The following is a 12,477-nucleotide window of genomic DNA, read 5'->3' as shown; positions in this document are numbered from 1 at the left end:
ACCCAGTACATGTGTACTTAGATTTATCCAAGAAAGTACTAGTACTCACGCAATATATCGTTGGAAAGGTCTCAACAATTAGAATCCCAAACTGACCCCCACCCCACCCCCTGAACATGGCCGAGGTCGTAAACAATAAAAGCAGGGAGAAAGTAGTTTGTGATACATCGTTGGAACGGTCTCAATGAGTAAAACTCGAAAATGACTTCCCCCACCCCCACCCCCCGACATTGGCGTGGCACCGAAAATGATAGTGGAGAGTAAGCAGTCATGTAAAGGTTTCTGCATTTCGTTGTCAGATGAAAATAATTGGCAGGTACTTGCGTCTTGTTGATTCCAAGATGGCTCGGATTGTGGACATTTGTCAGCATTTTCTCATTTTCTTTTTAAATACCACACAAAGATCTTTTCCTGTCGTTGTAATACAGCACGCAATTTTTCAAATGAAATTTTTTGCAGTTTCTTCTGAATTTTTTTTTTCATCCATTCTGATTTTCTAATGTTTTGGGGGTAAATAAGTGCATATTTCACTTGTATGTTTTCGTCCAGTGTTACAATGATCAGTTTGACTCGCGCGAAGCTCCACGTGAGGAGCAGATAGAGAGGAGTGGGAAGAATTGAAAATCCCGCCTTTTAAAGATATGTTCTACAATTCTAGATAGAGTCTACCAGTCTGGTCCAGGACGGAACTCAGTGGCTTCAAATGAATCAATGGTGACTTCAAACAAACGACGCGCATACTCAATCATACTATGTAACACATAATGTAGTACCAGCCCGTCCCTCTTCCCTAAATCAAATGTACAATGTAATATATTATATGAAATTATATGCAACGATTGTCACATAACAACAGGAAAAAAGCGACATTTCCGAAACAGGGGGCCTTCGCTTGCAGTTCAAAGTTGGGTATAGCTGTCTTACAAAAACGAACCAAAACAGAAGAAAAAAATCTTGATACATCAATGCAACAGCCGGTTATTTTTTTCATTTTGAATAAGAGAATAAGACGGAAAGCTAAAGAAAACGGATAAAAAATTTCGCATTTGATGGGTGATTGTCACCACAAAGCCTGCAGATAAACTTATTTCGAAAATAAGTGAAGAAACTACGAACAATTCTTCATTTCATGATATTATAGTCATAAATATGAGCAACAAATACATGTAACGTTGCACCAACTTATTTTCAAAAAGGCATTTTTCAATGAAATACATTATGAAAAAATGAAATGATGACTCACTTATGGTCAGGTACTGTAGATAAATGCAAAATTAATTAATTTCCCAAAAACAAATACACAGACATTTGATTCGTGTGTTTTCTGTTATTGAAAGATAATTATATAGACGGTTATATATTTGACACTGTTACAAATGAATTACTTTTAAATTAGATAGGATATCTTGAAACCGTACGACCTTGACCTCTTTATTCCCAAGGTCAATATAGTTGCATTAAAAACGGAGAATGAATAATTAAGAAGTCTGAACCATTTTATTTGTTCTCAAACATGGAAAAAAAATTACCCGGATTCGTAATATATCATATCGTTGACCCATTCATAAACAGAACAGCCAAGGCACGCTTCTAATAACCTTGGCGATGCGCCATGATTACGCGGACAGGTGGTACTAAAAAACCCAGGTCGAACTAGTCTGCAAAATAACGTGTATTCATTATCGCAGATGAAAGCAATTGTCAATTTCAAAAGAAATATAACAGGAAAGATTCAGTGACTGTATATAAATATATGATATATAAATACGTACTTTCCCTTCAAGTACTATAAATTAATACGTTTGAAATTAAAAATACCGTACATAATACGTCTGTGTATTCACGGTATCACACCGGTAATTGTCCCATACAAATCAACTTAGTTGATTGTATAGTTCCGTGTATTTAAAAGAATATTTTATTTCCATTCGCGGATATATTTTTCCCCCATTTCACGTTATCCTTTTCTCCAAGGTTGTTTTTGTAATCGGAGGAGGAAATTTTGTGTAATTTGTAGAAATAATCAATTGTTTTTAAAGGAACTATTATAGACTACTTTCTGATATGCATTCGGTCTGTTTGAACCATACATGTGAAAAATGCGCGGATTTTAGCGAGGGTAGTGAGTGAGGGGGAAAAAGATTTAAAAGCTGCATACGGTGTTGGTTCTCAGTTGTTGGCAGACGAGACATGTGACAGAGAAAAATATATTACATCTTACAAAAAGTGATGAGAACGAACAGTGATCAATCTCACAACTCCTATAAGGAATACAAAATGAAAGTATATAGTAAAAATAATTACTGATGTGATAACCTTAAATTTCACATCGGGCTCGATTACTCTGTATTGATTTTTCGTTTTGTAAAAAAAAATATTAATAAAGATCGCAGTCAATATATTGAATATGATATTCTGATTATTTCAATTATTTCATTTACATAATGAAGATATGAATTGAATTTTAAAATACTTGGATTCATTATCTATTTTATTTCTATTTTTTAAATACAAGGATTGTATGGGTTGTTTTTTTTTACGTTTCATCGGTTAAAGACTTATTCACTGCGAACCTACTGTATCCTGGCAACGTGACTCGTAAATATTTGGAGGGAGGTTAGGAACGGTCGAAAATACTCTGAAAGGTAATAATAACTTCTATGATCATTGCAGTTTAACTTAAATAGTTAGTGTGTTCAATCTTATGGAATCCTGTTTTATACTTTATGTTGATTTCAATGCTGAATGTGTTTTATTTTTCCAACAGTCGTCATTAATTGCATGAAGAGAACGCTATAATGACGACAATTCTTCCTCAAAAGCCGCAAGGCACATACACATTTGCGAGTCAACCCCGTGCAGTTCAACAACGGAAAAAGTACAGGGATGCTAATCCAATTGATCAGTAAGTTTTTAATATATTGATTTGGAATTCATGTTGTATGTACATTTCATGATCATACTAACAACATTCGATTTTTCATGTCACGAACGTTATGTTATTATAGATATGAAATTTACTTTAACAAATAGTCATTGTTTCTCTCGTTAGGTTTTATGTCGTGTTATGATATAGTATATTTTTTGCAGTTATTCACTTTCTTGTTTTGCATGACTAAATATGTTAGCATATGGCTGTGTCAATTAAATTCATTGTGTGTATTACAGAAGCCAGGGACCTCCACAATATGGAAACATTATGTATGACAGGCGTATTGTGCGAGGAAACACATATGCCCAACACACACTGCCAGCAGTAAGTATATCTAACGCTATATATCATATTTTAAGTTTTTTTGTTTTGTTTTTTTGTCTCTTCTCACATGATAGTCTTTGTGCTAATCATGAAAATTGCTTTCATGGATAGTATAATCAGCATGTAACATTCCTTATTACCAGCATGCACAGCCAGACCCCATCGAAATACAGAGACAACAGGAAAACCGTCGCCGTGCAATAGCAAGAAAAAGGGCAAAGGAACAGCTCCGTCCCCGCTCCCCTGACCCCGTAGAGGGACGCAAACACATTGATGTACAGACCGAGCTGTACCTTGAGGAACTCAGTGACCGTGTGGAGGAGGCTGATGTTGAGGTCCAGACAGATGCCTTCCTCGATAGGCCGCCTTCCCCCATGTATGTCCCTGCCAAAACAGGTGTTGATATCACAACACAGATCTTAGAGGGTGATGTAAGTGTTAACTAATGAAATCAAATTCTTGTAAAAACCAACAATATAATAATATTCAATTTGAAGGCAATGTATAAATTGTTTTTATTTGGTATCTGTAATTTTTGTTCTTGATACTTACTAACAAAATCTTGTCTTCTTTTGCAGCTCTTTGATTTCGATATTGAAGTCAAGCCCATTTTAGAAGTGTTAGTTGGTAAAACTGTAGAGCAGGCCTTACTCGAGGTGATGGAGGAGGAGGAGCTCGCCAATCTCCGATCACAACAACGTGCCTTCGAGGAGCTGAGAAATGCGGAACTGGTGGAACAACAGCGACTAGAGGAACAGGAGAGGAGGCATAGGGAGGAGAAGGTGAGACTCCCGTGATTATTCAGAAAAATTAAATAATATATTCAAATTCTGTTGACATTTTAAGTTACCTCCCTTATACTGAGTAAGTCATTGCAAATTATGATTGATTTTAATAATACATTGATATTTTGTTTTTAAAAAATCTTATGAGACTATAGGGTATTGTATGAATTACCTCCCTTTCATTGCTTTATTTCTTTAATTCTGTTTACTAGGAGAGAAGGATGAGACAACAACGAGATATTGTGAAAAAAGAAAAAGAGACCTCAGACAAGATTGCTGCTCGTGCATTTGCACAGAGTTACCTTGCGGATCTCGTACCCACTGTGTTTGGCACACTGTCAGACAACGGTTACTTCTATGATCCTGTTGAAAGAGGTAAGCTTGGGAAATGACATTTAAGGCAGCGCAGAGTAATCGCTTCCTTTAGTGCTGTTAAAATTCACCAAATGCATCAATCTCACATCTTATGAGAAGTAATCTTGAAATGATTATATTTCTGTAGATTAAATATTACCTAGTAGATGTTACATTTTGAAGTTTGCAACCTGTTTCATTTTTCGTCAGCTTTATGTTAACTTGAAAGTCTTTGAATATTAATTGAGAAAATACAGATACATGAATGTAATTTTTTAAAAACGTTTTGTCTTCTTTTGAATTACTTAATCAATCTGTAAGTTACAAAATTTGAAGTGATTCTCAACCCTAGCTGCTTGCTTTTAAAAAAAAAATTCAACCATCAATGCCTCAAATGGTTTAGATTTTTTTCTTTGTTTTCTTTTTGGTCAAAAACATTGTTTTCTTTTTGTAGATATTGAGCAGGGTTTCATGCCTTGGTTGATAGACCAGGTGCAAGAACAGTTACAGAAATCTCAACTTGGCCGTTTGGTGCTGGATGGAATGATCAGGGACGTGATGAATCAGAGGATAGAGGCCTACAATAAGACGGCGAAACCTGCAGCTGGAGGCGGGGCTACCACTGGTGGTGCACCCAGCGACAGTAAACCTGCAGATAGCTCCAGTAACGCTGTTCCATCACAAGCCCCCGCTGCTGCCACAACTTCAGAGGTAAATATTCACTGTACAAAGTATTCAGCAAGTGATATACTTATGCAACAGGATTTTAGGACCTTTTTATTTATGCTTTGCACTCATGGGGGAAAAAATCCTGTTTCACTCATAAAATAATTTATATTCAATGAGAAAATGTTGAAATTTTCATTTTTTATTTATTTTTTTTAAATAATTTTCCAGAGAACGCAGTATATAGAATGTAGCTCCTTTGCTGAACAAATTAGTCAATTTAGTCAATATTTCACCACTGATATTGTAATACAGAGTAAAAATTGCAAACACCTCTCGACATACAATACTTCACACACAATCAATCCTCCTGCTGTCACTATGCAAGATTCACCACCCACTCCCCTTCCATTTTTTTATCACTTTGCAGTGAATATGTTATCTTCTGATTAGGTATTGCATAACTAAGAAAAACAGATGCATTAATACTTTTTTAAATTCAATTACCATAAAGATATGCTTTTCAGACAAAAATGATAAAAGTGCAAAGGGAAAAATGACTGGCATTTCTTTGATATTAGTTTATCCAGGTTCATTCTTGTGCAGTTTTCAAACTGAATTTTGTAAGGTGTTTAATTAAAACATGGAAATTACTTTCTTTATGTAAAGATATAAGTATGTGAAATACATACATGTACACGCATATACACAAACATACTCAAAAATCTAATGTACATGGAGTTCTAGAATTTCTTTGTGAAAAAAAAAATCTTTCTGGTCTATTTCATTTTCTTTCTCAGAGAACTACAGCACTACAGCTTAGGACAAGGCTTAAAACCAAAATATGGAATAGATTTGTTATAAAGCTTTTGAATTTTTTTATGGTCTCAGAGTTTATTTTCCATAGATAAATTGTACCGGTATATCTAATGACCCTTAATTGTAACATCACTATCCTAGATGATACAACTCTATGCTTCACCACAATGATTATGAAAATGTTGTACCTGTACTATTAATTTTGTGATTATGTTAATGACTTTCACTGCTTAAATAATACATGTGTTAAAAAGATAAAAAATCTCATCAATGAGAGAGGACAGGTGACACTAGTCATACTGGATACAAAAAAAAGAAGTTGCATGCTTTGGTGGTAGTAAAAGAAAACCTGATAATTGATTTGAAACAACGAGAATTAAATTGTCCCTGGATTTCCTGTCTGAAATGAGAACTGCTGGGCTGAAGTATGGAAGATGGTCTCACGGAACGAAAGGCTTTCAAAGGGTACAGAGGCTCAGAGTCGCCCATGCATTACACTTGCTGTGTCGGGTGACAAATCCGCCGGGTAGCCAGATGTAACCTTCCCACGATTCCCCGACTCTGTCGGTGTATCTGTCCCAGACCTGCACACGTCGAACTTCCCTTTTTTCATAAATTAGCCTTCTGAAGCAGGTGACTTTTTTCTGCATGGTTGAATTGAGAGATAATTTCAGCGCTGATTTAATGAGTTGGTTGTACAAGGGGGGGCGGTCTGATTTAGTTCTGGGCCTGTTTGTCGGGTCAGTGGCAGTGTTAATTCCACCGATTAGACACCGATACTGTAAGAGATGGATTCATTTCACTGAACGGAGAAAGTTGGACCCAATCAATGAAAAGTCATGGAGGCGTATCCAAGGAGAAATTAATCACAATACAAATGACTCCACGTATTGTGGGGAGCTGATATGTATCTGGAACGACAAATATGTGATAAATGGGGACTGATTAAGCCACACCCTGTCTCAATGCCCCTTGTGATGGGCTGCTGCTAATAGGAGAAGTGATACAAACATTGAATATAAATTATCCCCATATCAATACCCAGCATTCATCTCCATTGTATGAAGTCATCTGTGTGTCAAGGGAGAAGATTCATTTGTGATCTCGACAACAATGAAAATCAATTTCAGTAATATTATATATTTCATAATTTTCAAATTTAATTATCAGTGAAAGTCATTATATGTGATATATGATTTATACATTACACAATATTAGTTATGATTAGAAGGTTGGGAAAGGAAATGATGTGTGTAATTGAAAAATGACACACTCCATTGCAAATGAAACATTCAAATTATTCAGGAGTCACCATTGTGATTCTCATATTTTGATCCCAATATGACAAAACCGGAAACCACAGTGATTTACAATCAAAGCAAAAGGAGACTTGGCAATATAAATATCGAGTTCAATGAATTAATAAAAAAAAAATTAATTACTGCCATTAATAGAGATGAACAACCTCTTAGATATTATTTTGTAAGGTGAAGAGGACATTTCCTCCCCACTCTGTCATATGCTATACCAATCACCAAAATGTTTTGAGAGGTACAGCAGGAAATTATATACATGTATTACATTGTAGCTCTAGATTTAGATATACATGTATAGTCTGAAGATATAGTCTGCTTCTTCAATCGCAACTTTGAAATTTGAGTCAACAGAAGAAAATAAACTGGAAATAGGTTTCATACATTAAACAAAAATCTTTAGAGTTATAGGTTTATACATGCACTTATCAATATGTTAAGTGTTTTTTAGTTAAGTATTTTTCTCCCGGCCTGGTCAAAAAACGAGAACATTCAGAACACATTTTATTGTACTCAGGATTGTGAGCTTGTCCATGGCAATGTTCACACAAAAAATAAGTTTTTGTAGACTTGTGAAATTTAAGTTGTGTTTGATTTACTACAACCTGCTTATCAGATTCTAGTTCAAGTCAGGTTATTGTCTCAGATCATGAATATATTCCATGAATATATTTTAATGGTTTTTGCACTTGAGGTTAACATTATATCTTAAAGTTTGATTTCATGTGGACTTTAACAATACCATTTAAGCAGAATTTTTAGCGAGGATTTAATTTTGGCATTGTTAGCGAGGGTGTTGAGATAGCTAAAATTGAATATTGCTAATAATTAATTCCATATAGTAGGTAACAGAATACTTTCTTGGAATTACAAAATTACTAAAATGAGCTCTGGCTAAATATATATACCCATTTTTATGGAGAAGTTAAATTTGTGTCTCGCTAAAATTCCCCTTATATGGTACTTAATCTAAGTGTTGTTCCCTTATATACATATATTACACAATGCATTACAATCTAATATATAATCAGCCATGTGTTTATGCATAACCTCTATGACTACATTTTGATTAAAATTCATTCATTTTGTAATTACAGGGTGAAAAGAAGGAAGAAACTCAAGAACCCGAGAAGAAAGAGGAACCCTCAGGGAACACAGAGGGTGGGGAGGAAACGGGGGGTGGGGATGAGTAGATGAAGGACAAGGAGGGGAGCAGTCATTATCTCACTATCAGGACCGGCAAAGGGGATTCACTACACAAACATTAAATTCTTTCTGATTGTACAAAACACAAGGAAAGCAATATTGATATTAGAAAGGAATGTGAGACAGGACATCAATTTGAACAAAAATCTATTGAAATGGACAATTTCTTCAAAATACATGTCAGTATTCTCTTTGTTTGAAATAATGGTTGCTCCATTAAATTATGACACAAATGAAAAAAAAAATATGGATTTTTTTCTACCTTCTAGTTCATATTGTCTGTGATCAAAATGTATATAGACCGTATATGATATGCTAGTTATTAATATATGGCTAAATAGGACTACTCAAGGAAGAGAAATCTTTTTGTTGAAAAAGTCAAGGATGTATATAATTTTTTTCTTCAGAGAATTCATGAAAAGTACTTCATAGCACTGATGTTTTCCAACACTCTTCTCTCCCTTGTGAATTATCTATTTAGTGATTTGTTTTGTTACAAATGTTTTCCCGAGTAAACAAATTTGTATGTGATATTAATTCTAAATTTGCTATTAATGAAGAAAAAGATGTCCACAGATCCATTAGAAGAATATTTACAATCTTTTTTTGTTGTTTAAGTATTAAAGAATATCAATTTCATGTGTCGTTATGTTAGTAAATTTTATGAGGGAGAGTTCAGTACTTTCATACTTCAATTCCTCTCAAAGGAGATCCTGAACACCATACATTTACAAAGTCATACTTTATTTCCTCTCATGGGAGATATTGGACAGGATACATTTACGTGTATATAGATATATTCACAGCATGCAAGCAAAAATTGCTAATAAAGTTCATTAGAATTAGCGGGAAAGAGAAGAACTACGTGTATGTACTAGCAGAGACATATAACGTGTTTCTGGTACTAAGAGATAGCCAAAAAATAATGGGGAATAGACTGATATCGATGATACGTAAGAGTATGCGCAATAACAGTTAACGTTGTCGATGCGAAGGACCAAAGCGCTGCGCACCAGTTTGAAATTTAACAAACGAAATGGTGTAGCATCGAACAAGTTTACAAAGATTTATTGATTTTTCATTTATTGATTTTTTTTTTTAAAAAACCGGAATCTTGTAGGTATCCGTATTGGACACCGTCGTCAGTTTCTAGACCATCATTTGGAGTAGGAATTGAATAATTGTAAATTGTTACTTTTTTGGGGGATGAAAACAACAATTTCGCCTACCAACTTGAACCTACCCATATATTAGAGAATTAATGCTTGAAATCAAGTTCAAGAATTTGTCGAACAAAATTTGCCAAGGAATTTCTGTGAAGTATAGCATTGAATAAACCTTCAGTAGCTGGTCAACCTTTGATGTGTACCAGCTGCAGTCCATTTGTCTAGGACTGACCACACATTGTTCTGTCTGTCTGTTGGTGAACGCCGGGTGCCTATCCGTCACCACTCGTCACCCAATCCTGTTTACCCACAGGAAGAATCAATTTCTTTACCATTGTTAATGCTAACTTCAACCCGATACTTCGTCCTTTGGTAAACGAAAATGTAAACAAAAAATGTAAGGAATGTTTCAAGCTGACCACCAAATTACCTAACCAGTTTGTTTGTTTGGTCAATAAGATTAATTAATTCCGGATTGTCCACCGTTTGTAGATGTCAGGTATTAAACCCAAAAGCAGAAGAGCAAATAAAAGATCCGAATTCTATAGCTCCATGCAATGCATTGTCTACTCATTGTCAAAAGGTGTGCGGTTATTATTATATAGAGGATATTCAATAAACTCGTTTTTTGTAGCGGACGGACCTCGCAAGCTCGGTCCGTCTACGCGCCAAAAAACTCGGTCGTCATATTTTCCCATACAAAGTCTATAACCTATAAATATATATATATACGAGTGAAATAAATTCCATATCCAACAACAAAGCATTGAATTTTCTGATTATTACATTCCAGTTCGTTTGTTATTGACTATCTACAGAAATTTGTCGGGTTGATAAAGTCAGACAAGTTTTAACAAACCTAATAATACGTACAGAAAATTCAAAATTAGAGCACAGGGGCATCTTATCCGCTCTGTTCTCTATCACACATATATGTATTTATATATGTGTGATAGAGAACAGAGCGGATAAGATGCCCCTGTGATTAGAGCAGGGTAGACGAATATGTTGCGTTATTTGTTTTTGTTTTATAATTTATTTATTTAATTTGTTTTTTGTTTTTTACTTTGGCGGATAACTTTTCTTCTTATGCATTTTTTCCATTGTTTTTTTTTTTTTTAAAATAATCTACTATAGCTGATACACATGATTGTTCATTTTGTGAATTAGAGATTAAAACTTTTGAACACATTCTTTAGGATTGTGAATTAATTCAAGGTTTATTGAATGATTTTGCCAATCATTGCTAACACCCTGTAAATGTTTCTGATTAGTAACGGAAAGTTGTTGGCCATTCACTAAACAAAACAAAATGACAAGTCCTAGATTCACCCCAGTATGCTGATTGTAAATTAAGGCATTACTTCTTTGCAAGTAATGTTAATGTTAACATTTAGCAAAAATATATATATGAAATATTCTCAAAAATCTTTCATCAATGATTAAAAGTATTCTTGAGGGGAAAAAAGTTGTGGGAAAATGTCTTGGTTAAACACATGTTTAATTCCTATGCAGTTGGTTGTGATTAATTGGACATGCAAAACATTAAATACTAAACAGGTCTTCATTGTTATTGAAATCAAATTGAAAATGAAAAGATAACATCAAAAGATATACGAAAGACGACCAAAAGAGAAACTGGCGCGCGTTTGGCAGACGATATCGGCACGCGACGGGCGCGCGACACTGCGTGCGTCTTCGAATGAGCACGGCCTCCAGAAAAAGGCGTTTGGTTTTGGACAATGTACGGTTAATGGTACCACATAGAAAACGAGAGCGAATACTGAAATGAGAGAAGTGATAACAGTCCCGGCCCTCAAGACAGACGAGGGGACAGGTCGCACACCAGAGGGTGCATTCCCACCAGAGAACAGACTCAGAAGCATGGAACATCGCCATTTATTATGCAGGTTGATGGTTTTTAAAACATGCCCGCAATATTAATGTCACGGTGGAAATCTTAATTTTGTATAGAAACAATAGTATCTCCAGTTTGTCTGAAAGTTTGAAACTACTCGCCATCTGTAGCTTATTTCATCATGTACAGTGTTTTCAACATTGGGTGGGTATAAAACATGCATAGGTCAAAGCATTAAAAAAAAATCATTCAAAATTCACATCATGGCATATGTCCTATAGCTGTAATGAATATTCAAAATAAAAAATGAAAAATCATTCAATTACCTAACATTTAGATATGTTGAAAGACTTAACTTCTTCCTTTGTGAGGTTGTTTGTTGGGGTTTTTTGTGGTGGGGGGGGGGGGTGTTTTTTATATGGTGTTTTATGTTTGTTCGGGGGTTTGTTGGTATATTTGTGTTTTAATATGACAAAAATCCCCCCAATTTTTTTAACAACTTTAATAAGACAGTAATCTTATTAATATATCTTTATACATTGTGAAGACTTGATAAAGGGATTTACATGTAATCCCAATAAAATTTTAATCAAATGTCCATAATTCAAAATAGTATTACTATAACGACGGACAGGGTTAGCAGGAATTTGGATAAAAAGGATTTTTTAGAATCGGCGTTTGAACTTTAAATCCATGTCACAATTATGAACGGGATAATGCGATCTCCAACGAATTATCGCTACCCGTAATCAGAAACTGTGTTTTGGTTACTGTTCAATTTTAATGCCGCACAAAACGGTTGACCAAAACTATTTCCTGAGCCGAATTTTTCCCCTCCATAAAAAAATTGATCTGTTTTATGTCAATGAATTTTAATATCAATTGAATTCAGTATAATAAATGGCTGGAGGCGCATGCGCTACCGCCGATGCGGCTTTCGGTGCGTCCCGTTGAAGGAGAAAGTTTGATATTGTCATAGAAACCAAATAATTGTCATAGGGTCTCGCCTGCCCAGAGCAGCTGTTACCGATCGCAAGTTTTCACAGGACTGTCC

General features: G+C 35.0%; 1 protein-coding gene across 2 annotated transcripts; it reads left to right on the top strand.

Annotated features, from left to right (window-relative positions):
* Positions 1-2,529: 2,529 nt before the first annotated feature.
* On the top strand, positions 2,530-9,038 carry LOC125676103 (radial spoke head protein 3 homolog B-like). Of its 2 annotated transcripts, XM_048913998.2 has the most exons (8): positions 2,544-2,645; positions 2,768-2,905; positions 3,169-3,256; positions 3,400-3,687; positions 3,835-4,038; positions 4,254-4,416; positions 4,850-5,106; positions 8,291-9,038. In XM_048913998.2, exons 2-8 carry the CDS (start codon positions 2,799-2,801, stop codon positions 8,384-8,386), a joined length of 1,203 nt encoding a protein of 400 aa, XP_048769955.1. In that variant the 5' UTR covers positions 2,544-2,645; positions 2,768-2,798; the 3' UTR covers positions 8,387-9,038. The 2 variants fall into 2 exon arrangements, with proteins under 2 accessions (XP_056016590.1, XP_048769955.1); XM_056160615.1 differs by lacking the exon at positions 8,291-9,038 and having other exon boundaries at positions 2,530-2,645; positions 4,850-7,308.
* The last annotated feature ends 3,439 nt before the right edge of the window (positions 9,039-12,477 follow it).

The sequence above is a fragment of the Ostrea edulis genome, chromosome 3, assembly GCF_947568905.1.
Source record: "Ostrea edulis chromosome 3, xbOstEdul1.1, whole genome shotgun sequence".
Lineage (NCBI taxonomy): Eukaryota > Metazoa > Mollusca > Bivalvia > Ostreida > Ostreidae > Ostrea > Ostrea edulis.
The sequence above is the reverse complement of the archived record's forward strand: the minus strand, read 5'-3'. Positions and strand labels throughout refer to the sequence as shown.